Raw genomic sequence first — 27,133 nt, 5'->3', positions numbered from 1 at the left:
ATCAAAAAAAAAACGAAAAACAAATTACAAAAAAAAAAATTTTCAAAATAAACGGTTACAAAAACATTTTTTCAAATGGATGATAATAATAATCAATGTGACGTAATTTAAACGGAAACGGATTTTCTCGACCGGTTTCGTCGTGGTTTAAGTTTTAATATTCTGACATTATTACAAGAATTTGATCTTCTTATTTCATTTCCAGGAGAATTCATTGTAACTTCCGTAACTGGCCTTTCCAAATAATAAACACTCACACCTAATTCCGAACGATCTCTTCTGACATGTCCCATCCTAGGGAAAAAAAAGGTTTTGTTTTCAGTAATTTTTAATGATCCTTTTCAATCAAATTCTTTAACGGATGAAAATTTTATAATTACCAAAGCATAAATTGCGGCACAGGTCGTCTCTCTTTGAGTTTAATCAATGCAATAAATGGAATTATCGACATTAAAGTACAAATGAATAATTTAAGTACTCTTGGCAATAGTAAAACTTGTGCAATCGGATGTAAATTTTTTATATCAGACACGTTAACGTATTTGTTAAAAGGAGCTATACCAGTCACAACCTATTAGAAAAAGAAAGGGGAAAAAAAAACAACAAACAAACATCCATAAAATTGTATTATTAATGTATGTATGAATGATAAATATTTCACTAATAAAATCTTACATAAAAAAATACAAATGGAATTTTAATAAAATCACGAAAACCTTTTGATATCATGGGTATCGTATCCAAATTTAAATTTGAACCTTCAGCAATGCCCATACCCCAAGGGCAAATCAACGATAACTGAATAATCAAATAATCAATAATAATAATAATAATAACCGGTAAAATATACAAAATAATAATAATAGGGATAACTTGCCTGTTTTTGATAATATTTAAATAAACCATTTAATAACACCAATGTCGACAGCCATATTCTTATGCACTGATAAACAAGCATAAGTATTAATATTTCCTTTAAAAAAAAAAAAATTATATGGATAAGTGTCAAAAAGGTGAGAAAAGGTTTGAGAAAGGTGAGAAATTTAGAGAAAAAAAAGGATCGATTTGATATCAATTAACACGTACCTGCCAAGGTATTTGAAGCAACAATTCTCTACCTACTCTTCTGTACAATTGAGGCCTGATATTTATTGTTATTATGTGATGTATTAATAATGCTATTCCGACGAAATAAATAACGGATGGAAATATGCTTATTAATGTTTCGCCGCATTTGAGGGAATGAAGTATGTCGTAAAATTCAGGTGAATTTTGTTGAGATTTTAATATGTTTTGTGATGAATCTCCTCCTCCCCCTCCTCCACCACCACCTTCTCCTTTTATACCAACACCAATGTAACTAAAAATTTGATTTAACGGCATTTTCTAAATGAAAATAATAATATTTACAATTTAGACATATTGAAATTGATAAACCATTTTGAAAATCAATTGTTATGCCAAAGTGTTTAAATTTATTTATTATGCAAGTGAAAATTTATTAATATTTCTTTTTTAATTTTTTTCGATATTTTTATTAATTTTCTACTTAGTAATAATAATAATAATAATAAAATATCTCTCGCTGGAATATGTGTCGTGAATATGAAATAGTCAAAAAATGGTAACACCACATTCCAAACTCGGTTGCGACAGGAGGTTCATGCACTTGGGAGGGGCTGGGAGTCGTGGCGTGCTCCTGTAATCCAGCTACTTGGAGGCCGGGTGCAGCGGATGTTTATTCTTAAACAGACCTGTTCCCTACCAATCTCGGGGTAGACGACGTGGACCCCGGCATCTGTTCATTCTGTTCAGAGATACGACCGGATGTCTGGATTCATCGTTCGATCTTCGGGAACAGGGGATCGCGAGCGGAAAGAACGAGGGGTGATTCAAGGCCCCCCACAGATCGACTCGTCTTTGGAAACTTACGATTTCAGCAAGCGATTCGTAAGCGAGGGACCGCATCGCGAACGAATCGCTCCCCACAGCGTAAAGAAGCTCGAGATGACGACGGCAACGGCTCCGGCGGGCGTCGACGTCGGATGCTGCGACGGTGGATTTTCGAAACTCAAAAGAGGAGAAGAAGAATTCATCGATGAGGTGGCAGGGGCGAGATTCGAAGGAATTGCGGGGGTGCCTCGGAGAAGCCCGGACTCTGCGGTTTATTGCCCGTCTCCCCGAAGTTCATCTCGTCGCTGTGAAGGAGGCGGGAGCGACGTGGCAGGTCGCGACCGTAACCCGAGGCACGAGGGAGGAAAGGATTCGTCCCGGTACTCCGCGTCGGGCTCCGGTTCTCTTACTTGATTCCGTCGGGGGGAGATCCGTCCCGCCTTCGGTGCGTGGGCTGATAGTGCGTTTTTCCCGACGGCCGGGAGCCGCGGCTGATTCCTGTGATCCAGCCTACTGGAGGCAAAGTGCACTGGATGTCCTAAGACCTGTACTAAATCGGGGGAACGCCGAGGGTCGGGGTAATTCTTATCTTTTCAGGTATTGGCATCTCCGGATCATCATCAGCGAAAAAAAAAAGTTAAGATGCGATGCGGAAAGAATGCGGGAAGATCGGCCTTCCCCCCTACACGAATCGACCCGTCTCTCTGGATGCTAACATCTTACACTCACAACGCACGAGAAGTCCGAAAATTACTAAGAGAAAAAGACAGGAAATTTTCGCGGCTTAAAAGCAAAGGTAGGTGATCTTTGATCATCTCTAAGGTGGCAGGGACGCGAAGCGGACGGACTACGGGGACTTCGGCGGGAGTAGCGAACCCGTCGGATCTCTCCGTCTCCAGAAACTCGTTTCTCTGCGGAGGAAGCGGGAGCAACGTGGCAGGTCGCGACCGTTTTCCCGTTAGCGCGAAGGGGTCGGGATCCGGGTCTCCTTCTCGATTACGTCGGGGGGAGATTCGCCCCGGTCTCTCGGACCAGTTGGGGTCCGTTCTTCGACGGCCGGGGGTCGCGGCAGACTCCTGTGATCCAGCTTCCAGGAGTCAAAGCGCAGCGGATGCTCGCAGACCTGCGCTAAGTTCGACGGTCGCCAGGGGACGGGGAATTAATCATCTATTTACAGGTGCGTGTCTTCGATTTCCCACCAGCGAACAAATGGGAACGCGTGGAGGATAGACGACGACGGGATCGGGCGGGAGTAGCGAACCCGTTCGATGTCGTCCCTTCCGGAAACCCGCAGCTTCCCGCAACCGAGGCGCGAGCGATGTGGCAGATCGTTCCGTCTCACTCAGAGCGACACCGAAAGAAGAAGATTCGAAGAGGAAACGATGGCGACGAAGATTCTTCGGACGGCTGGGTGCTGCGGCGGCGATCGCGAAGTCGTCGTCGACAAGTACTCATTCACTTATTTCCAAACATTTCTTGGGGGTTCGGCGATCCCGGTCGATCCCTCGTCTGTCTTTTCCCATTATCCAGGTACCCTTAATATTAGAGGATGCGATCAACTAACACTTAACTTTTAGCTTTGCCTTTTTCAGGAGACGACGGTAGGTCTATACCCCCCACCCGATCGCATTCTCAGGAAACAGGCGAGTTTCCCATCCCTTTCCCCAACGTGAAAAGGGCCGGAGGGCAATCCCGAAAGGGGCTTGCCGAACGTCCTGGGAAATGCGTTCTCGTCTTCGAGGTGACGGCGGAACGGAGACTAGGACAAATCTCCCACCAATGTAAACGTGTGGAACGGTTAACGTTCTGGCTTCCCGGAGAGGGGACTGACTGAAATGTCGGTACAACTCCAACGACCGTCCTCCCCCTCTTCACATAAGCCACGCTATTGCGACGCGCTCAGGAGTTTTAGTGAGTATGGTTCCCTTTCTTCGAATCCATACCGAGCCCCACACTCTCTCTTCGGAGGGGTAAGTGCGTGTTCTGCATTTCTCCTGAGATATCAAAAAAAAAAAAAAAAAAAAAAAGGAGGTCCGTGCACTCGCACATCGCCAGTTCGTCGGCAGAAAAAGACTTTTGATCAAACGGGGAGGACGTAACGAGGACATCGTGAGTGACAACGAACTCGCGCGTTTAAAGGCGGAGTGGAGGGCTTCGCGGGTTCGGGTCCGCCGAGCGATATGGAGTTCCAAGGAGCGTGTTGGAAGGAACTCTTGAACGAAGCGGATTCGGGTCCGTGGGGTCTCCCGTTCCAACGGCCGGCATGACGGAGGAGTTTCTCGCAGAAGTGATCGCAAAGCTCTTCCCTCGCGTCGAACCGTTCGCGTTTCCCCCGGCGGATCTCTCACACGACATGAACCGCGACCGCGACACCGAAGTGGCGGAGGGGGAGGTTCGCTTTCTCCTCGACGCGGCCTCGAAAAGGCGCTCGGCTCCGGGCCCGAACGGCGTGCATTACCGCATCCTCGGCGAGTCCGGCGCTCTACACTGCGTGCTTCCGAGGGGCGACATTTCCGACTCCGTGGAAAGAAGCGAACTTAGTTCTCCTTCACAAACCGAGTAGGGATCCGACGACGCCGAGGGGGTACCGGCCGATTTGCCTTCTCGACGTAGAGGGTAAGTTATTCGAGCGCGTGATCGCGTCCCGGATAGACGAACACTTACGATCAGGGAGAGGGAGGAACAACCTCTTTCCGAATCAATACGGCTTCCGAGCGGGCCTTTCGACGACCGACGCACTCGACCGCGTGTGCGCCGGAATACGGGACACTCTTCGGCGGGGCGGCGTCGCTATCGCCGTCTCGGTCAACATCAGAACCGCGTTCAATTAGGTACCTAACCGCGGTCCGCGATAAGGGACGGGCTTACGTCGAAGTCCGTATCAGACTACCTGGCGTCGATCATCGGTTCATTCCTCTCGAAGAGGAAGATCGCGTACGAGAAACCGGACGGAACGACGGGAAGGCGGACGTCTTCTGCGGTGTGCCTCAGGGATCGGTTTTAGGACGACTCCTGTGGAACATCGCCTACGACCGCGTCCTCACCCGGACCGTTCTTCCCGAAGGCGTATCGTTGACTTGTTACGCAGACGACACTTTGCTCCTTGCGACCGGTCGCGGGTGGGCGGAGGTTCGCGAACGCGCCGAAACGGGACTTCACGCGACGGTGGAGGCCATCCGGGGCATCGGACTCCGGGTGTCTCTGCCGAAAACGGAAGCGTTCGGGTTTCATCGTCCGCGAAACCTGCAACCTCGCGACATTTCGATAAGCGTAGACGACTTGAGAATTGGATAGGGGGGCACTCTGAAATACATGGTTTTGGTTCTCGACTCCGGTCTCTGATTCGGCGAACATCTGGCGCACCTCGGACCGAGGATCCGAGCCATCAGCGCGACGTTAGGACTTCTGCGATGCCGAACCTGCGCGGACCGCAGGGCCAGGTCAGGCGATTGTACGCGATGGTCGTTCACTTCGTGGCCCTGTACGGAGCTCCGATCTGGGCCGAGTCAGTTTCGGCTGCTCGGCCTCTTCGCGAGAAGGCAATCCATTTTCAAAGGGCGTCTCTGAACAAGGTGGCGATGGCGTACAGAGACGTCGCAGCGGAAGTGGCTTGTCTTCCGTCGGGCACTCCCCCGCTTGATCTCCTCGCGATGGAGAGACTCGTCTTCTATCGCGAGCGGGATCGCGGCGGGCCTAAGACATCGCAGGGAACTTCGTGCTCTTATTCTTAACACTTGGCAGGCGCGATTCAACGACGGTCGGAAACGTTACGGGGGGAAATCATTAACGTTCTTGGCCCCCGAGTGGGGGACTGGGTGGAGCGGGATCATGGAAACTTGACTTATCGTCTCACCCAGGTCCTCACGGGTCACGAGGCGTTCGGCTCGTACTTGGCGCGTAAAAAGTAAAATTTTTTTGACGTCACATCGCTCTCCCTTCTCCATCAAATTTCCCCGAAAAAGGAACAGAACAAAACGTTCGATAAAAAATGAACGCCATTTTTTTTAAATAAAAAATGATGTCATCGATTTCAAAATGCAACAAGTCGAATTCAATTAAAATAAAATAAAAAAATCTCTTAGTCATCGTTCATATAAAAGGAAAATTTTTTTTTTTAGTACAATTTATTAAACAAAACTTTTAAATTTTATCATTATTATTATTATTATTAATTTTTTTTTTTATACGCAACGAATTTGATAAATTTTTGACCATAATAATAATAATAATTGTAAGGTAGCGTGCAACGGTTGACATGCGTTTACGTCATGTCGACTTATTTAAATAATTTTAATTGTTTTATTTAATAATTTATTTATAAATTATATATCAATAATTTTGTAATTAAGTCTAGTTTATTGTGATGTAATTAGTTTTTTATATTTTTTAGTAATAATTATATTATTTTATGTTTAAATATACAAATAGTCTGTAACTTTTGTAACAAAAATAAAACTGATTTAATAAAAATATTTATTAATTTAAAATATTTATTGATTTAAAATTTTTGTACACCTGACTTTAACTATAAATCCACACCTCCATTTTCACTCGTGATTTCAAAAAAAAAACCTCTTCATTCTTATGTTTTTCTAACGTAAACAAAAACAACAACAAAAAAAGTCAACAACGACAACAACAACAACTACAGGAGAAGGAAGAGAAGGAAGAAAAGGACAGGAAGTAGGAGAAGAAGGAGAAGAAGGAGAAGGAGTAAGAGAAGGAGGAGAAAAAGAAAGAGAAGGAGGAGAAGGAGAAAGAGAAGGAAGAAAAGGAGGAGGAGAAAGAGAAGGAGGAGAAAGAGAAGGAGGAGAAGTAGAAAGAGGAGGAGGAGAAGGAGAAGGATTTATTAAAATTGTTAAAAATTTTTTTTTTTTTGTGATAACACATCATCAAACATAATTTTTAAATAATTTCGATTGTTTGTTGTTGTTGTTTGTCGGACAAAAAAATGAATAGAAAAATTTTCAAAATTCCCTTAAACATAATAAAAAAAAACAAATCGCGACGTCTGCGTCTTCTTACATTTCCAAAACTTTTTTAATGTCATCAACCTTAAAGGTTCGAATGATTTTTCCCTTCGGGAAAAAATTTTTTTTTTTTAACCGAACTGTGTGCAACGATTTAAAAAACAATAAATAAATTTATTAAAAAAACGCATTCGTAATTCTCACATCAGTATATAATAAACCCTAGCCGTCGGCCAACAAACCGGATATCATCCTGAGGTATAATACGGAAAAGTGGTGTAAACTGATTGAACTATCCGTGCCGGCAGAAAAAAACACGAGACAGCCTTTTTTTACGCCTTCATTTTCACTCTTGATTGGTTAATTTAAGGTATATAAACCATACGCCCACGTGGCGTTTTCTTTCGGGGCTCCTCGAAGCTCGGGGGCGGGGCAGCCTCCTCGTCCGACGGGCTCCGCGTCGTCCCGCCCCGGCGGAGCCTGAGATCGTTCGACGACGAACGGCTCACCGAGTGTCTCGCTGCGGAGGCCTGGAGAGACGAAGTTACTCCAGGCGCAGGAAGAAGAAGCGTGCACGACATGGCGCGGGGAGTCCAGAACGACCTACGACGGATCTCGGACTCCTGCATGAAGAGGATCGGCTCGCGCTCGAAAACGCGGAAACGGCCGAAGTACTGGTGGTCGGACGAGATAGGAGAATTGTGGAAAGAATCCTGCCTCGCACGTCGCCGGTTCGTCGGCAGAAAAAAACATTTGATCAAACGGGGAGGACGCTACGAGGACATCGTGAACGACGACGAACTTGCGCGTTTAAAGGCGGAATGGAGGGCTCCGCGGGTTCGGGTCCGACGAGCGATATGGAGTTTCAAGGAGGCGTGTTGGAAGGAACTTCTGAGCGAAACGGTTTCGGATTCGTGGGGTCTCCTGTTCCGTCTCCTGACTAACAAACTGAGGGGTTCGTCGGGATCGCTGATGGCCGGCATGACGAAGGAGTTTCGTGCTGAAGTGACCGCAAAGAGTTCTTCCCTCGCGTTGAACCGTTCGCGTTTCCCCCCGGCGGATTTCCCGTACGACGTAAATCGCGACACCGCAGTGACGGAGGAGGAGGTTCGCCTTCTCCTCGACGCGGCCTCGAAGAGGCACTCGGCTCTGGGCCCGAACGGCGTGCATTACCGCATCCTCGGCGCTCTACACTGCGTGCTTCCGAGGGGCGACATTTCCGACTCCGTGGAAAGAAGCCAACTTAGTTCTCCTTAACAAACCGAGTAGGGATCCGACGACGCCGAGGGCGTACCGGCCGATTTGTCTTCTCTATGTAGAGGACAAGTTGTTGGAGCGTGTGATCGCGTCCCGGATAGACGAACACTTACGATCAGGGGGAGGAAGGAAGACCTCTCTCCGAATCAGTACGGCTTTCGGACGGGCGTTCGACGACCGCGTGTGCGCCGGAATTCGAGACACACTTCGCCAGGGCGGCGCCGCGATCGCTGTCACGGAAACTTGACCTATCGTCTCACCCAGGTGCTCACGGGTCACGGGGTGTTCGGTTCGTACTTGGCGAATCGGCAGAGAGGAGACGGCGGAGTGTGCTCCCGAGGACGACGTTGAACACACGGTAGCACACGATAGCAGTCCCTCGTGGGACGGACACAGGCAGCGGATTGTCGGAGTCATCGGACCCGACTTGTCAATCCGCGGCCTCGTGGACGCGTTGCTTCGCGGACTCCGGGAATGGTCCGCGATTTCGCGATTTTCGGAAGCGGAAAAGAGGACCGCGAACGCGAGAGCGAAAAATCTGTAGTGCGCCGTCGTTTGCTCCGTACGAGAAAAAGAAAAAGGAAAAGTGAAGACGAAGACGGCGGCAAAGAAGAGGATAGTCAGAAAAAACGCCGTCTGAAAATCAATAGTTAAAATAATTAATAAAAAAAGTGAAAAAGTGTGAAGTGCGGTAAGAAATCTACAATAGAATGATCACTATCGGATTACGGCGACGAACTTAGCTTCGTTGTCGGTAAATAAAAACTTTCTTATTTCTAACATTTCTTGGAGGATCGACGACCCCGGTCGATCCTTCGTCTATCTTTTCCCGTTATCCAGGTACCCTTAATATTAGAGGATGCGATCAACTAACACTTAACTTTCAGCTTTACCAGGGAGATGCGTTCTCGTCTTCGAGGTGATGACGGAACGGAGACTAGAACAAATCTCCCACCAGTGTAAACGTGTGGAACGGTTAACGTTCTGGCTTTCCGAAGAGGGGACTGACTGAAATGTAGGTACAACTCCAACGACCGTCCCCCCCCCCCTCATCATATAAGCCACGCTATTGCGACGTGCTCAGGAGTTTCCAACCACATTCAATAAAAGGAAATTTTTTTTGGATATAAAAAAAATAAACGAAAAAAATTATTATTAACAAAAAAAAAAAAATACAAATATATTTATTCGTAGTAGCAAACAAGCTCACGGTTAGTATTATTATTACATATTTTTTTAAAAAAGATTTTACTTATAGCAAATGCGTTTGAAAATGAATCAAAAAAGAATAAAAATAATGTAAAAATAAAATAATAATAATAATAAAATTGGAATACTCGAATTAAATTTTACTTTCTACTAACAATGTAAAATTAGTACAAAAAAAAAAAGAAAGTAGTATTAAGGCAAGTTGTTATACATACTCTAACATATTATATATTTATATTCATTTATATAAATTATAAAAAAAAATTATGGGTACGTTTATACGCAAAAAAAATATATAAAAAAAAAAAAACTTTAAAACATTAAAACAAAAATTTAAAGCGCTCTCATTCTAAAAAAAAAATTAACAAAAGTTTACAATCTCTTACACTTAATAGAATAATTTAAAATCTAACAAAAAAAAAAAAAAATGATTAATAATAATAATGATGATGATTAATCTTCGTTTTTAAAACGATGATAAATCGATTGTACGTATGTGAAAACGCATTTCCAATCGGGTTTTCTCATCATTACCATATCTTCAACGTCGAGGAGAGGTGCAATGTTTGCTTTATCCCTACAAAAGAGAGAGAAAGAGAGATAATGTCAATTACAATGAAAAAGACAAGGATAAATTCATAGTATTCTATATATTATACTCACTCGGCTATTCTAAAAGCAAGTTCGAAATTTTTTCGTCTTTCATTCGGCGACAATGAATCGTAATCGAAAGCTTCGGGTCGAAAATGATGAATGAGAGCGCAAAATGCCAAACCGTTACTCCAACTCGTCGAAAAGTTTTCTATTTGAATGTTCTATTTCGAAAATGAAGAGAGAGAGAGAGAGAGAGAAAGAGAGAGAAAGAAAAAAAATAAATAAAATTAATCCATGTGACTTATTATTATTAAGATAATGTGAAAATGCGCAGGTGAAAGCTCAGGAACCGGCGATCCTTTTACGTTTTTTTTTTTTTTTTTTTTTTTTGTTGAAATGTGCTTTCTCGTGTGAATAATAATAATAATTATTATTATTAATAAAAAAAATTCGCGATCGATCCGGAAAATTTTGTACGAAACGAAGGTAGTTTAGCTAAATTTTCCGAAAAAGGAATAAAAAAAAACCTTCCGTCAAATAGTTAACAAAATCATTAATAAAAACTCAAAATAATTAAAAACGAATCGTTACCGTTTCACCAGCAAGTTAAAAAAAAAAAAAAAAAAAAAAATTTCAATGCCACAAAAACAAATATGGCGGCGAAAGCGCATTTTCTGTAAATTGATGCTTCCCCGTGGTTTTTATACCAGGATTTGACGAGCATCAATCGAAAGCAAATAAAATAAATCTTAAAAATTTTCCCGCCGTTTTTTTTTCTTTCCCATCGTCTGCTATCACGTTTACGGCTTAATTTTAACTTTTGTAAAATATCCCCCCCCCCCGTGTAAATGAACACTTTTTAAATTCATTTTGAATTTTTTTTCAAGTTGAAAAAAAAGACAACAAACGAAACGCGCGCGTTTTTCAAAATTACGGCAACGAATTAAACGACACGAACGCCAATCAGCAACAGGGAAAATAGTCACGTGATGCGCGTTCGTTCGTTCGTTCTCCATTATAAGCACGTTAATAAAAAAAATTTTACCCCCTTCCTTCCCCTTCCCTTTCGCTCCACCAATAAAAAACCTTTATTTTAAACGTAACCGTCACGTTTGAAAAAAGAATAGAATGCAGCAGCAGCAGCGCCCTCTTTAAACACACAAAAAAAAAACAAGCAATCGTATGGCGTGATTGTTGTGTGAATTATTACTGTTAACAAAACAAAACCAAAAAAAAAAAAGCCGTTAGAAATTATTTGTTTTTTACTTAAAATTTAAAAAAAAAAAAAACCTAAAAAAAAAAAACAAAAACGTGGATTTATATTAAATAATCATGCTGTGAGTTATGTAAGTGAAAGCACGTAATATTTTTTTTTTTTTGTCTAAGGTGGATGATGGATACCTTGTATTCTTTGGTCTTGCTTTGACACCACTGGAGAAGTCGATCCTTGGCACCGGATGCAGAACGACACAGTTTTGGATCGGTGAACGTGAAGTATGGCGCATTACCAGCGCTCGGGGAGCTAAAGGTTAGTACAAGCTCTTTCATAAATTTATTAAATTAATCATTTTTTTATTTTAATTTTCTTCATTGAAAGGACTCAAAGAGAGAGAGAGAGATAGAGAGAGAGTGAGAGAAAAGCAGAAACCTTCGTAGATGCTTTTACAAATTTTGTAATATTTACGAGGAAACAAAGTAAATGAATGGAAGAAAACAGATAATAATAATAATAATAATCCCGTTAAATTCTCTTATATATATTTATGTATATATGTTTTACTGGGAATTAGAATTTTCAACCTTTCCCACCATAAGAAAAAAAAATTAAAAAATAGTAAAAAGAAGTGAACGTAAAACAGAACGAGAAACACTTTTCCAGGAGAAAATTTAATGAGAGAGAAAGAAAGAGAGAGAGAGAGAGAAACTTATTCATATCAAATACCATAAAAAAAAAAATAAGGTTCAACCAGACCGGATAGATATAATATAATTCGCATGAATGATTTTCTTTCTTTCCCTACTATCAACTGTACACAAAAGGAAAACAAAAAAAAGGAAAACAAACTTTTAAAATTGTTAAAATACATACCTTGGCGTTGAACCTGAATTTTGACGATCTAACTGTTGAAATTTTGCAAATGGTGATATTGGTTTGTTAGTAGAAGGAGCTGAAATAATTTATTATTATTATTATTAATTGTTAATTTTTTTTTTTTTATATTAAAATAAAAAAAATAATAATAATGATGATGAAGAGATTCGTCGTCGACTATGTACAATTAATATAAGAACATTAATTATATACAAAGTGCTATTTATATTTATTAATCATCATTATTTAATTATTATCATTATTATTATTATTAATACCGTGTGATTATAAGTAAAAAGTGCTCAAATTAAATTTTTTTTTTTTTTTTAATAGTACTGTACAACAACCTCGTTTATATATAAAATTAATAACTAAACATTATCATTATTATTTGGAAAAGGCACGTTAATAAGTGGAAAATTTTTTTTGTTTTTCCATGTGAGTAACTACGACGATTATCATTAAGTTATTATCATTATTATTATTTAACCTATTTTTTTTTTTAGAAGCCGATTAATTATTATTATTATTCTTTATAATTTAGTAAGTAAGATATAATAATAGATAAATAAATGATTGGAAAATAATTTCCCCCCTCCCCTTCCCTTCCCTTCCCGGTGATGAATGAATGATTGATTGATTGCTTGTTTGAATATAAATAAGTAAATGTAGGGAATTTTTATTCGCGCCCCCCAAAAATAATTTCGTCTTAATAACTTACGCGATAAACCGTAAAAAAAAATTTATCTTAATTTAAATGCTGAAAAACAAAATGGCGGACGTAACGTATATATATATAAAAAAAAAAAAAATTTATTATTTTATATTATTATATGGAGATTTGCGTGACTTACTTGTGGTGGTCGTAAAAGTTGATTTGGATGTAACTGAAATTAAAAGAAAAAATTATTATTATTATAATTATTAATTTTATTGTTTACGAAGAAAAAGTTGTTTGAAATAATTTGTTAATAAATTCTTACCAACTGTTCTGGATGAACTTCCTGGACTTGATCTTGAAGTCACGACGGTTTCAGAATCTGTTCAGAAAAGGGGGAGAAAAAAAAAAAAATTAACGATTATTGTCAACGTAAAAAAAAATATTCAATAACAAATATTTTACGTGATTGACTACAGATGGCACTTTTGAGCAAAAAAGGAGGGAAAAAAACAGGGAATTTTGTCGTCACTTGTTAACGAATGTCGAAAACAAAACAAAAATGACACCATTTTAATAATAATGTACAAAAAAAAAGAAAACGTATTTACATAAAAAAAAAAAATGTCACGGCTCTGTACAAGTTAGCTCGAATAATAAAAAAAAAAAAGCTCAAATTACATGCGTACCAACATTTCAGCTATCATTCCACTTCTACCAAAAAAAAAAAAAAAAAAAAAAAAAGTTCTACAACTTAACACGGCTAAAATTAAACACGCGGACAAAACAAAGTTCTAAAAAAAAAAAAAAATGGCGGGAAAACCAAGATATAACTGAAATTCAAATGCTTAATTAAACAAAAAAAAAAAAAAAACAATTTTTATCTACTGCCACGTTGCTACGAATTGTTAGGCAATGTATGAAAAAAAAAAAACCAAAAACAAAAAAAAAAAAAAACAAAATTTTTTTGCTTTTCATCAGCGAATTCGCACGGCTGTTGTTATTATTATTATTATTATTATTATTATTATTGGGTAATTCAAATATTGTTAATGTAAAAACTTTTAAAATGCTACTACTTGTTACTTTCCAATCCATTCCATTTCACTCAAATGTCTTATGCAAAATCATAAAAAGAAACAAATTTTTTTGGTCTTAACTCACGTTGTTCGAAGACATAAACAAACGTCACGTGATGTGTTGTTGTCGTCCATCTTGTATCATTCATTCATCCTCGATTTGATGAAAATAAATCCATTTAAAAAATGCATAACCGTGTCACTTGTCTCACATAACAGATAATTCTTTATTTATTTATTTAAATAATGTTCAATGTAAATACATATACATATCGGCAACAAGTCGATGGCGAGTGTTTTCGTGGATTGGAGAGGAAAACGCGTGTTTGTGTGCGTGTGCGTGCGTGATGACGAACTAACTTTCTTACGTAGCAATGCTTTGGATATTCGGATCGCCTATATAAAAAAACCATTTCGCCTTGCCTTTGATGATTGTCGTGACACGCACGTTTTACTTGTTCCCGCCATTTCTCCCTTGAGAAACGAGAGAAGCAGCCGACATGCTTTTCATTATTTGTTTTCCCTCTTTCGATCTAACGGATTTACCATCATTTTTATCCGTCGTAACCGAGGAAAAAAGTGCATCGAAAGCTTCGTCCACGTTGTCCAAATTGTAATCGAGATCAAGGGTCGATGACGACGAACCGTTCGAAACTTTTTTTTTCATCTTATTCGATTTGGATGTTGAATTTTTCATAGAAAAATATTCTTGAACCGTTTTTTGTTTGCTTTCAACCAAATTTTGATTAATGAAAGCTTCGAATTGTTTTCCTCCTATTCCTAGCGAGTGACTAGATTTTGTCTTTAACAAAGGATTTAATGATACTCTTGGAAGTGCGGGTTGACCATTGTTGAAATCGGGTTGATTCGGTATTATTAAACTTTGCGGTCGTCTGCCTTTTATCGGACCGTTCATCTGATGACACGATTCTGATTTTTGTAAATACGACGAAAAATGTGACGTATCCGGAGAATGCATGCGTCCGTTAGATGGTGACACGTTCATGGGAGAAACGGAAGACGGACTTGTTCCAACGGTAAAACAGTGTGGAATTTGTATCCTCGATATAATCACACCATCATCTTCTTTGTCTAAGATTTCGTCGGAATTTGTTATCAATGATTCTGCAGATGATGGTCTTTTACCCAACGGCTTGCTCGTGATTATTTTGTCCGGAAATGTGGGTTTAAAGGGTTCACCGGGACTTTTATTATTTTGATACAACGAATTATGATTGTTATCGTCTACGCTTGCGACACTTGTCGAGGTGGGTGTTAGGGAACTAGGCGAAAACTTGCCCGTGGGTAGCTTCGGAGGAAGAAGAGGAGATCTTTGAGGTGACGTATTCGAAGATGAACTTAGGGTAGAGGGTGGTTTTTTAGGAGAAAGTAAATCTTTTTGTTCCGAAGGACTCGTCGTTAATTTTTGCAGACTGTTCGTTAAATTTTTAACGGCTGAAAATTTACTATCGTCATCTCGCCATTGAGTTTTCTGTCTGATTGTCACAGCTTGCTGTTGATTCGCGGAACCCATAATTTTACTCACGGCTATTTGTTCTTCAGGAGTGGAAGGACTTTCGGGTCGTGCAGGTAATGGAGAATAACCATTTTCAACGGAACTATCATCGCTGTTGGGATAAACGGTTGATGTTGCCGCAACGTCAACGCTGTATGTGGTTATGGGTTTAAATGATTCCTTTTTAGGTTCTGAAATTTTCGGACATTTCACGGGGCCTATACTCAAAAATGAATTTTGAAAATTTTGTGCTTTTTGTTTTACCGATGGAGCATCGTACCGGAGAATAGGTTCATCGGAAGAAAAATTCATTTGGTTAACTTTAGGTTCGGTGTATTTAACATTTGGATAAGACGGCGTGAACGATTTGGCCTTAGACTGAATCAAAGATGGCTGACTAGGAGATTTAAATAGCAAAGGTGCAATACCTGGACCTAGGATTTGAGGGGTGTGCACTCGATGTGCGGAACTATACAAACTTTCGAATTTGGCCAGAGTCGAATTAACGGAATTTTCACATTGAGCGACTTCATTGTTTTTTATCCAGGGTAAAATTGGATAATTATTATCATTTGAATTTTCCCGAGCGAAAGGATCAAATTTGACCTTGTGCTGATTGGAAGGTTCGTTGAAAATAAATTTCTGTTGATTTTCCACGCCGCGAGTCTCTGATTTTTTTTGAACGGGTTTAAAAGCCGACATGGGAGCGTGCCTGAATTGATTGACGGGTTGAGGAGAAATAGGAGGAAAATAATTCATTTTCGATTTTTCCGGGCAAACCGTCAACGATCCGACAATCACACCGTCACTCGTCGCATTAGCCCACGGTAATTTAACAGAATTTTCCAGAGAGTTTTTCCGATTCAGTAGTAATTTATTTACGAAACTATTTTCACGATTTATTTTATCATTAAATTTTAAATCCGTCGAAGAACTATCGGCACTTTTCGATAAAAATTTCGGACTTTTCACTCTAGCAGTAGTCCGATGTCCAAATTTAACGTCATCATCTTTGATGACGTCAACATTTTCGAAAGCCGTTTTTATTTTATTAAATCTATTTTCCCATTGATCGGGTGATGAATATTTCGAATCTTGTATCGAACGATTCGTCGGATTTTGATGATCTTTTCTCCATATTATATTCGAACTCGACGATTGTGAATTATTCGCTATAAAAGGCAATTAATCATTTTTTAACAATTTTATAACTTCAATTAGAATTTCAAATTTAAAAAAAAATTTTTTTTTTTTTTTTATTGTTACGTCACACGAGTCCTACAGCGTTTTTTTTTTAATTTGTTACCTGATTTCTCGTCATCATTTCCGGTGACGCCATCACACGATTTTGCCATTTTCAATAGTTTTTGTGCGTGACAAATGCTATTTTCCGTACTCGTTGATGATATCGACATTTCGCTTTCCGTACGCGAAACATCTCTCGCCATTTCTCCTCCAGTATGATTCCAGTCTTTCGTCACAGGTTTAGATTTTAAATCGGTTGTTGTTTGTCGTCGTCGCGTCGTCGAATCATCATTAGAATGTAAAATTTGATTTTTAATTTTTTTTTTATTTTCCGCAGCATCCAAAGCTTTTCGTTCTCTGTAAGCTTTTTCCAATTCTTCGATCGATCTTCCTTTGGGCCTGCTACGATGTTTGTTTTCATTTTGAATTTCCTGTATTCGTCTTTCGACATTGTTTATTATAAAATTTTCCTTATTCGAATGATTATTTCCCGTCGTCCGTTTCATTATTTCATTATTTGTATATTCTTTATTATTATTATTACTACTTAATCTTTTTCCCGTTTTGTTTTTAAATGATGGTGATTTTATATTGGATTTTTTTTCATTATTTTCATCACTCGAAGATGATTCGTCGTCGCTACTCGTCATCATCGTCGACTCGCTACTTTCCGTCGTGCTCATCCCATCTTTTTTATATTTATTTTCTTTTGACGATCGTCTGCTACCACTTATCACAGGTTTATTAGATTTTAAAGTATTATTTAAACGATTATCACAATCACTAATACTCGTTGAATTTTTTATTTTTTTACTTTTTATTTCATCGGCATCCTCCTTTCCAGAAATTTCGTTTCGGTTGAAATTTATTTTATCAGAACCTTTCGTCGGATTCTCGCGACCGAAATTTGATTTTTCCGTTTCGGAAGGTATGTCCCAAACACTGTGATAAGGTTTAGCAACTGAATTACCCAAAACCGTACCGAAAAATTTATTTTTAACCGGATCGAATTTAACGGATCTGAACGTTTTGTTATTTATTAAATTATTATCGACAAATAATAAATCTCCAACGGATTTTTGTTTTTTTATACCGTAAGAAGATTCAACCACCACCGGTTTAGTATGACTATCATCATCATCATCGGTAGATTTGGAAAGATTATTTAAGGAAGGAGTTGAAACAGCGTAAGAACTATACTGATAACCGGAATTAGATTCCATTAAACGCCTAGCATCAGCTAATTCTTTTGTCGTTACAACAACCGTGTGCCTATTTTGGCGCGAAAGCCTTCGATTTAAAAATCTTTTCCTATTCGACATTTTATTAGAAGTGGAAGAAGAAGATTCGTTGTAAATTTTCCCCTCATCGGAACAAGGTGTCATTTTTAACGATTTTTGTAATTGAATAACGAGTTGTATTAAATTGTCTTTCGTTTTAGAATCTAATGATTGTTCCGTTGCCAACCGGGATTCTAAAGTAGTCTGTAATGTTTTTACGTATTCGTATATTTCCCTTATCAAAACATCATCATCATCATCATCATCTTTTTTTTTTTTTTTTTTTAAAGTTTGATGTTCGCGTAGGGAATCTCGTAAACCCGCCAATAAACGTAAATCTTTTCCCGGTTCTTTCCGTGTATCGTTGTTGTTATTATTATTATTATTATAATTGGGATTATTATTATTATCGACATGGTTATTATCATTATCAACGTGAGAATCGATATCGCGAGAGTCAATCGTTAGAGTTGTACGAAGTCTTTCGAGATATGGAAGAAGTGACTCACCCTCACGTCCGGAATCTTTTAAATATTTTGATTCATCGTCGTCTCGATGACTACCTCCAGTAGTAGTAGTGGTAGTGGTAGTGGTAGTAGTAGTAGTACTTGTTAAGTCTTTAAATGGTATAAAAATTAATTTAACGTCGGAGTCACGTCGGAAAAAACTTTTTAAATAATAATAATAATTATTTACCTGTATTATCGGCCATCACTGCGCGAAGTCTAGCTCTGATTTTTCGTCTTCCTTCGTAATCAGTACAAGCATCCAACTGGAGAAAAAAAAAATAATAATAAAAAAATCAGTATGACCAACATGAAAAAAAAAAAAAGAAGAAAAAAGAGACATTTTATTACTTACCAACTGTCTTAATCTTTTTTCGTCCCAAATATCGTCGATATTATCGTTAGAGGTGCTGTAATCCTAAAATGTAAAAAAAATTTTTTTTTTTAAATCGACAAAATAAAACTATAAACTATAGACTATAAACTATAGCTTTATATACTGTTAATAACCGGCGTGAAATTTAACGAATGATTGTATAAACATACAAAGATGTCGATGCCATTTTTTTTTTGTATAAAATTAATTTTGATTTTGAGCCAATTAAAAAAAAAAAAAAAACATAAATTTTACTTGGCCTTAAACAACAGAATTGAACGAGGAGATTCTGATTTTTTTTGCAGAATATATATTAAGAAGGAGTGAGAGAGAGAAAGAGAGAGAGGTGCGTATGTGTGCGTGTGCGTGATTCTGTCACGATGAGAGAAAAGAAAAAAACGCGAAATAATTTCATTATCATTATCATTATTCGCGAACTTACCCGAAATATGAAAATTAATAAGGGATTGGTATTTTACAAGGAAGAAAGGAAGGAAAAATAATAATAATAATAATAATGACAGATTAAAATAAACGAATTTTTTTCTGTTTAGGGGGAGGAGGAGGAGAGAGAGGGAGGGAGGAGAGCTCTCTCTCTCTCTCTCTCTCTCTCTCTCTCCTTGGCTGATGTAAAAAACAAAAAAAAATTTTAAATTTCATCTCTCGCCTATTTTGGGCACTCGTCGAACGTTTTTTTTAAAAAATTTTTCCGCGCAAACTCGTCAAGGGAAAAACGTTAACGTTTAACTATTTTAAGATCTCAGAGTCCTTATTAAAAGAAATTCAACAGAAGACACGCACACCACCACGTGTCTTTCTATTATCATTATTAATGCAAATGTTTTTTTTTTTTTTTTTGCAAGACAAAAATTAAAATAAAATTAAAATAAAATTTTACGCGTTTTCCACATATATCGAAAAAGGGCGTTTTATTTTAAAATACACGGTGTCCTCCCACGCACTCTTTCTTCCCCTCCCTCTTAACCCCTCGACTCCTTAAATCCTGCGAAAGTTTCAAAACTTTAATTAAAAAAAAAATTTTTTTTTTTTTTATAACGCGATGAAAGATTCATAACCTCCTCGTCGTCGTTTTGAAACGCGTTCGCCATAAACAAAAAAATTTTTTTTTTGAAAAGTGAAAGAGAGAGAATTCCTTCGGGAGAGTGACAGGATTCATCGGAGGAACGACAGACAGGTACGCAAATTTCCGGTGGAATAAATTAAATAAATAATTGGGAAAAGAAAAAACGTTAGAAAGGATTCGTTCGAACTCGCAAATCGCCATCCAACCAACCCTCGATCGTTTCAAGGCCTTAACATAAAAAAAAAAAATTTTTTGTTTTTATTTTTATAATGTTTTGGCTGAGTTTCAATATATTTTTTAAAAAAAAATTTACGCTTCGAATTTAAATAAAATAAATAAATAAATAAATAAAAAATGGGAAATGCATTAAAGTCCTCTCCCCCTCCCCCCCCGTTCCCTCCCCAACTCTCAACCGTTTCGTTTAATATCATTTCCTTAAAAATTATAAAAAAATTTTAATAGCGCAAAATTAAATATGACTAAAAAAAAAAAAATGGCGGGGAAAGATGCGGGGCGATCAAGAAGCAGAAGACATCAATAAAAATTTATGTGTGGCATATTAAACGAAAGACTTGCCAAAAAAAAAAAAAAAAAAAAATTTTTTTTCACGTTTCGATTTTGTTAAAAAGACATTTTGACAATTTTATTTAAATATCGTGACGACGATTTTCATCGGTCACGTCGTCATCGCACAAGATCACCGGGTAAAAAACAAAAAAAAAACATGGCGAACGTTTTTCTCGAAAAGTTTTAATGCGATGGTTTGAGTACTTCCGTCTCCCCCTTCCCCTCCCCAACAAAGTTTTTTTTTTTTATCATAACCCCCATTTCCCCCCCGAAAATCAAAAAAAAAAAAAAAGTCACACTTACTTAAGTTCACATTCAGAAATTTTTCTTTTTTTTTTGATAAATTTAAATCACTTCAAATTTTTTTTTTTTTTTTTTTTTGGGGGGGGGGGAAATTAAAACTAATTTAAAAATTAGTTAAAACTAAACTTTTAGTTTAAAAAAAAAAAAAAATATGAAGAGAAATTTAAAAAAAAAAACTAAAAACTGTCACGAAAAAACAAAATTAAAAAAATAAATTTAAAACTTTAACCAGAGAACAGATTTAAACAACTGAAGAAAATTTTTTTTTTTACTGAAGATGAACACGAAGTTAGTTGTGAGGGACGTCAGTGGCGAAGGAAGGAAAGATTCTTACAAAACATGACATTTAACAGCTGTTAGTTAAAAAAAAAAAAAAAATTTCGTATAACTTTTTAAAACCCAAAAAAATGTCGGACAATTAAATTAGTTTTACAATCGAATAATAATCCGTCGAGATTTAAAAATTTAAATTTAAAAAATGGCGCGAAATGAATCGCGAGTTTTTTTACTCCTTCTGCTTTTAAAGCAAAAGAAAGAAAAAGAATTTCAAAAAAAAAAATTTTTGTAAAACAAACAGGAAACAAACATGAGAGCGGAATTCAATTTTTTAACTTTTCACCATCATGGAACAACATGGCGACGAAACGAGGAAGGAAAATTTTCGAAATGAAAATTTTATTTTCAAGGGCGTTAATTTAAACACAAAAACGAAAAAAAAAAACAACCTTAAAAAACATAAAATAAGAAAACAATGGACATTTTTGTTTGATATAAAATTGCCAACAAATTTTTAACTAATGATTTTGTCCTCGTTTTTTTTTTTTTATAAAAAAGAAGAAGATGAAAAACTTTTTATGAGTCCTTTTATTATAAAATTAGTAATCGAATGACTACTCACTGACTAAACAAAAACAAAATTCTCAATAAATGTCTTCCGCTAAATCTCTCTCTCTCTCTCTCATTGAAAGCAGGGTAGGAATTAGAATGTCGAAAAATAATAAAAAACTTACCTTGTAATCACCCCTGGTCGGAGAATCTAATATTCTTTGTCTTTCAACTTCAGACACTAAAGTTGAACTTTTAGCTCCGGAGGCTTTCACCAAAGGTTCCATACCAGACATCATAACGGAAGCTCCAAGAAACTTATTAAGAAGAGCTCGAGCTTCCGTATCGCTAGCTGTGTCGTCAGCAAGTGAATCTACATCAAAAAAAAAAAAAAAAAAAAATTCGTTAGTAATTAATTAAAATTAATTTTAATCCGACATTTTAAAAGTGAAAACAAACCTTGATCTGCTGCTCTCATTCTAGTTATTATATCTTGCACGCCGGTCACCTTTGAAGGATTTCCAAGAAATGATTTTCCGCCACTTTCCGTTCTTATTTCTGTCGTTTGTGTGACGTAACGACGTTCGTTAACGTCACTCAATCTATCCCTGTGTCCAGGAGACCAACTGCGTCCCGAATCTCCGCGTCCTCTTTCGTTCGGATAATCCGTACCGCTTCTGCTGGGGGATCCAACTCTAACTTCCATCGAAGCCGAATGTTTGAATCCTGGTGAATCTAAATTTAAAAAAAAAAATTCATTTGTCAATCCCTCGAAATCATTCGAAATAAAAATTCGTTTGTTAGGAAGGGTGGGTCAATAATAATCAAGCGGTAAAAGCAATAAGATACCTGGCCTGGACTCCTTGACGCTGTTGTCCTTTTTTTGATAAGGCTCGACAAGCGCTCTTATCACGACAACGCATTTAAAAAAATAAAATAAGCATGTATGTTTAGATAAAAAAAAAAATTAATTTTTTTTTTTTAATGAGGTATGCGTGTATAAATTAGATAGAAATGATTACCTGGAGATGTTAAATCACCATTCGTGTGCTTGAAGCTGGTCGACCGAAGTATCAGGCCCGCTTTTGGGTAAGATGAAACCCCGGTTTTGGGTGTCTCGGCTTCGGCTATTTATTAGTTATAAAATATGATTACATAATGATTTTATTTTTAAAAAAAAAAAAAAAATTATTACAATGGATGAATGATAATATTTTTTATTTTTCATTTTAACCGGAAGTCAAATAAAAAAATAATAATAAAAATTATTTAAATTAGTTTTGCAATTGATTAGTCGTGTTAAATTACCGTCACATTTTTTGGTTTTAAATTTAAAAAAAATTTTTTTTTTGTTAAGTACCTGCAGCTTGCTGGAATTTTTGAGATAACGCTTTGACGGAGCCTCCTTTTCCAATTCTACTGAAACTAGGCATGCTGTGATGCTCGGTTTCATCGGTACCCGTAAATTTACGGTATAATGTTTCTTTGACGTCATCAATCGGTGTTGATGATCCTCGACGATAGCCTGAAGGAAATAGGATATTAATGAGTTTTTAATAACTCAATATTTTTTTTAAAAAAAAAAAAAGGAAAATGATGTGAAAAACCTGTACGTACCTGGTTCGTCATCTCGCGGAGAAGAATATTTTCTATCTGGGATTCCATTTTCTAATCCGTATCTGTGAGAATCAATCGATGGAGAAGACATTCCATCGACGGAAGTTTTGTAAGTGTTTGAAGTTTTACTGGAAAAAAAAAAAATAAATTTTATTTATTAAAAAGATGTTTACTTCCGGTTTCCGGTTTTCGCCGCCATCCATTTATTTATCTCACCTTACGTAAGTGCTGTATTGCGTATCCGTTTTAGTATCTCTAAAATCAGATTTTCTATCAATGGAATCGTTTGAAAATTTTTTTGACAATTGTGTTAATCTATCGCTTATGGATTTTCTAGACGATTGACTTCTATCATCGAAATCATCTCTTCTTCTCGAGTAATCGTCAATTGGAGTCCTGTTCGATAAACGAGATGGCGAATCCATGTATCGATCGGGTGAGCCTCTTTCTGGAGATGGAGTTTTACGAGTGGTTTTCAATGTTGGCGAAACTGTGCTTCTGTGACACAAAAATATCGAACATAATAAAATTTTCCAAAAAAAAAAAAAAAATAATAAAAGTTTTAATAGTTTACCTGAATCTATCTTTAACGGAATCCGTTGTCGATGATCTGCTCGTAACGGATTTAATCGATCTTCTTCTATATGATTTTTCATCTTCGCTATCAATATCGAGGATGTCAATCGGTTCATGACCAGGAGTTTCGTAAGAATATTCTTCTCTCGTGACTCTCGTTTTCGGTTCTTCATCATTTTTAGACGTTGTTTCTCCTACGAAAAAAAAAAAATCATTTTTAAAATCAAAACTAAAACTTTCAAAACATTTCCTTTCCGTACCGTAATAAACAAAAATGCAAAATACGATTCCGAAAAAGAAAAACCCGTACGACGATAATACAGCATCCCCGTTAAAAAAAGGATTAACAAGATAAAAACAAAAAAAGATTAAGATAATCGTTAATCCGCATATTAATCCAAATCTTATCCTTTTAACATTATCGAGAATTTTATAGCGTGAAAAAAATTTTTTTTTTACATTCCGTAATAAACGAAAAAAAAACGAAACATGGACACGTTTTTTCACGTTGACCGACATTTTTCCTCACGCCGCCATTTTTTTTTTTTTTTTTTTTCAAAACAATTATTTTCCTCGTTGAAAAAAAAAAAAAAATTTTTAATAATTTTTATCGGATTCATCATATCCGTTTTTTTTAATAATAATAATAATAATAAATTTACACAAACATCGTTTAAATGATTTTTGAAAAAAAAAAACCAAAACAAAACTTGAATCATACAAATTTGCGGTTAAAAAAAAAAATTTTCTTCTCTGTCACGATTTTCAGGCACGGCGTATAATAATAATAATAATAATTCATTCAAAAGTGTCATTATCACATAAATCGATTGTTATTATTATTATTATTATTATTATTACCAAACTTAAAACGCGTTAACAAAAAAAGAGAAAAAAATGACGAAAAAACGTTTTTTTTTTTTTTTTTTTGTTCAACGATTATGAAAAAATAAGAAAAGAAAAAATAAATCGAACTCGAACGATTCTTTTATAAAAGTCGAACTCGAACGATATCGAAATAAATATTCGATTATTAATTTCCGTTTATTATTTATTTATATATATAAATAAATTTTGAAATTTGTTTGTTTCAAAAGCCAAAAATAAAAAGAAAATTAATAATAAAAAAATTGTCTTCTGCCAGACGTTTTTTTTTTTTTTTTTTTTTTGTTATGATGGCACTACTTAAAACGATCAGATTTAAGTTATTCGATCTCTTACGATTTTTTTTTTTCGAGTCGGGATTTTTGCCAATTGCAATTCAAGTTCGACATTTTTTTTTTTTTAATATGAATTTTACTTACTACTACTACTTAATAACATCGATATTCGCGTGTCATCTTTCTCCCCTTTCTCCCCTGCATCCCCTCGAAAAAAAAAAAATGAAAATGTTTTGCCGATGACGGTTAGAAAGCTGAAATTCTAATCCCACGACAAAATCAATCCTTTACACATACCTCTTATGACGTTTTTCTTAACGGAAACGGTACCATCGGGTCTTCTTACAGCAGAAGATCTAACAACCGTGCTCGTTGAATATGATGATGATGATGTTTTTTCGGTTGTTTTATAATCGTCATCATCCAATAAACGTTCGTGTTTTTTAATCATGTCTTTCAATGATTGACCCGGTTCGGATAAAATTCTATCAACATCATCCGGATGTAAATCCTCACCACCATCATCCTCGTAATTTTTAGTTCTCAGAGGAGAATCACGAGGGCTCGACGACACTAATAATAATAATAATAATAATTTTTTAGAAATTTACTTAAAAATTCTTCATTTTTGAGATTTTAAAATAATAATAATAATAATAATATTAGTAAACAAAAAAAAAAAAAATTATGTGCGAATTAAATATAAAGTTAAGAAAAAGTTGTTTTCGTTTTTTTTAATTTTTATTTATTTATGGATTTTATTATTATTATTATTATTATTTAAAAAAAAAATGGATTTATAAACAAAAACTTTCTACGTCTACGTCTACAACAACAACAACTACTATTAATTTTCAACAATAAATAAATAAATAATTTAAACAAAAAATGACGTCATTATTAAAAATAAAATAAATTTTTTTTTTTAAAAAAAATGTTTTAAGTTTTTTTTTTGTTATTAACAAACTAAAACAAAAACAACAACAACAACAATAATAATAAGTTTTAACATTATTACGACATACAAATTCGCATTAACGTTAATAATAATAATAATAATAATAATAATAATGGATTTTTTTTTAATTAAATTTTTTGTTAATTAATTTTTTTGTTTTCTGATTCAGTTCAAATTTTTTTTATTTACTAAACGAAATAATAATAATAATAATAATAATAATAATAATAATAATAATAATAATAATAATAATAATAATAATAATAATAACAACAATAATAATAATAAATGAAACAAAAAAAAAGTGAAAACATTCAAACAAAAATTATTATTATTATTATTATTATTGAAATTGTCATCGTTGTTGTTGTTGTTGTTTTGTTTTTCGTTGGTTATTATTTATGTTTATTTTTTTTTTTTTTGTATTTTTTATACGTATGTAAATAATAAAATGTTTTTGTTTAAAAAAAAGTAATTTTTGTCGTCTGCTAAAAAAAAAAAAAAACAAATTACGTACATGCGTGTTCGTACGCATTTTTTTTTTTTTTTCGACTCGGAAAACCCAAAATTTAAAATAATAATAAATGACTGTCATTTCCTGTTTCCATTTCCATATACAAACAATCACGACAAATGTCTTTAATAATAATAATAATAATAATTAATAATAAAAATAATAATAATAATAATAATAATAACTTACTTGAACGAGTGTCTGTGTTATTAAGTGTTAATTCTTTAAATTTAGAGTCGGTATCATCAAATGTTTCGATATTTTTTCTGGGAGCTCTCAAAGCATTCAAACCGAAAAAAGCTCTGCCAGATGAATCTTTAATATCGTCCGGGGATTGTGGTTCTTTTTGTAAGTAATCGGTCGTATCCGTTTCCGTTTTTCCCTTATGCCTTCTCAACGCTTGAAGACCAAACAATGGTCTGCCCTTATCGTCGGTGGGACCGACACCGTAACTCGATATTATCGAATCGGTTATGTTTGTTTCTTTAGTTTCAACGTCCGTATGTGATTTCTTAATTGTATTACTGACTGTAAATTAAGAAAATTATTTGTACACACACGCACACACACACGCAAAAATATATTTCCTTCGCCTTCTTGTTTGTTTGTTTGTTTGTTTGCTCTTATATTATTTCCTTAATAAAAAAAAAAAAAAAAAAATTCTTTTTGTTATACCGTTTGTTACCAAATATTTATCGGAGAATCGATTTACCCATATTGGATAAAATTTATTTTCGTAATAATTTCAAAAAAAAAAAAAAAAAAATTACTCAATCGATATTTGGTAATGAAATACTTTCGGAAAATATTTTTACCACGCACATACGCACGTGTTTTCCTTCTAAAAAAACCAT

General features: G+C 36.0%; 3 protein-coding genes across 3 annotated transcripts; all 3 read right to left on the bottom strand.

Moving 5' to 3' along the window:
• Positions 1-107: 107 nt before the first annotated feature.
• Phum_PHUM319000 (uncharacterized protein) lies at positions 108-1,383 on the bottom strand (the record flags this gene model as incomplete). The annotated part of the gene is made up of 4 exons (XM_002427393.1): positions 108-294; positions 381-571; positions 676-798; positions 1,087-1,383. The coding sequence occupies 4 exons, from the start codon at positions 1,381-1,383 to the stop codon at positions 108-110; spliced, it is 798 nt and encodes a 265-aa protein (XP_002427438.1).
• An 8,399-nt stretch (positions 1,384-9,782) lies between these two features.
• Positions 9,783-13,245, bottom strand: Phum_PHUM318990 (uncharacterized protein; the record flags this gene model as incomplete). Its single annotated transcript, XM_002427392.1, has 7 exons — positions 9,783-9,906; positions 9,993-10,144; positions 11,325-11,445; positions 12,013-12,091; positions 12,870-12,902; positions 12,999-13,055; positions 13,206-13,245. The coding sequence occupies 7 exons, from the start codon at positions 13,243-13,245 to the stop codon at positions 9,783-9,785; spliced, it is 606 nt and encodes a 201-aa protein (XP_002427437.1).
• Positions 13,246-14,203: 958 nt separating this feature from the next.
• Positions 14,204-27,133, bottom strand: Phum_PHUM318980 (uncharacterized protein; the record flags this gene model as incomplete). Its single annotated transcript, XM_002427391.1, has 15 exons — positions 14,204-16,440; positions 16,575-17,997; positions 18,655-18,717; positions 21,640-21,827; positions 21,914-22,189; positions 22,477-22,575; positions 22,815-22,979; positions 23,072-23,199; positions 23,288-23,569; positions 23,646-23,841; positions 25,105-25,380; positions 25,619-25,651; positions 26,355-26,402; positions 26,469-26,807; positions 27,076-27,133. The coding sequence occupies 15 exons, from the start codon at positions 27,131-27,133 to the stop codon at positions 14,204-14,206; spliced, it is 5,811 nt and encodes a 1,936-aa protein (XP_002427436.1).

Source organism: Pediculus humanus, genomic scaffold (genome assembly GCF_000006295.1).
Source record: "Pediculus humanus corporis 1103172107729 genomic scaffold, whole genome shotgun sequence".
In the NCBI taxonomy this organism is placed as follows: Eukaryota; Metazoa; Arthropoda; class Insecta; order Psocodea; family Pediculidae; genus Pediculus; species Pediculus humanus.
The sequence above is the reverse complement of the archived record's forward strand: the minus strand, read 5'-3'. Positions and strand labels throughout refer to the sequence as shown.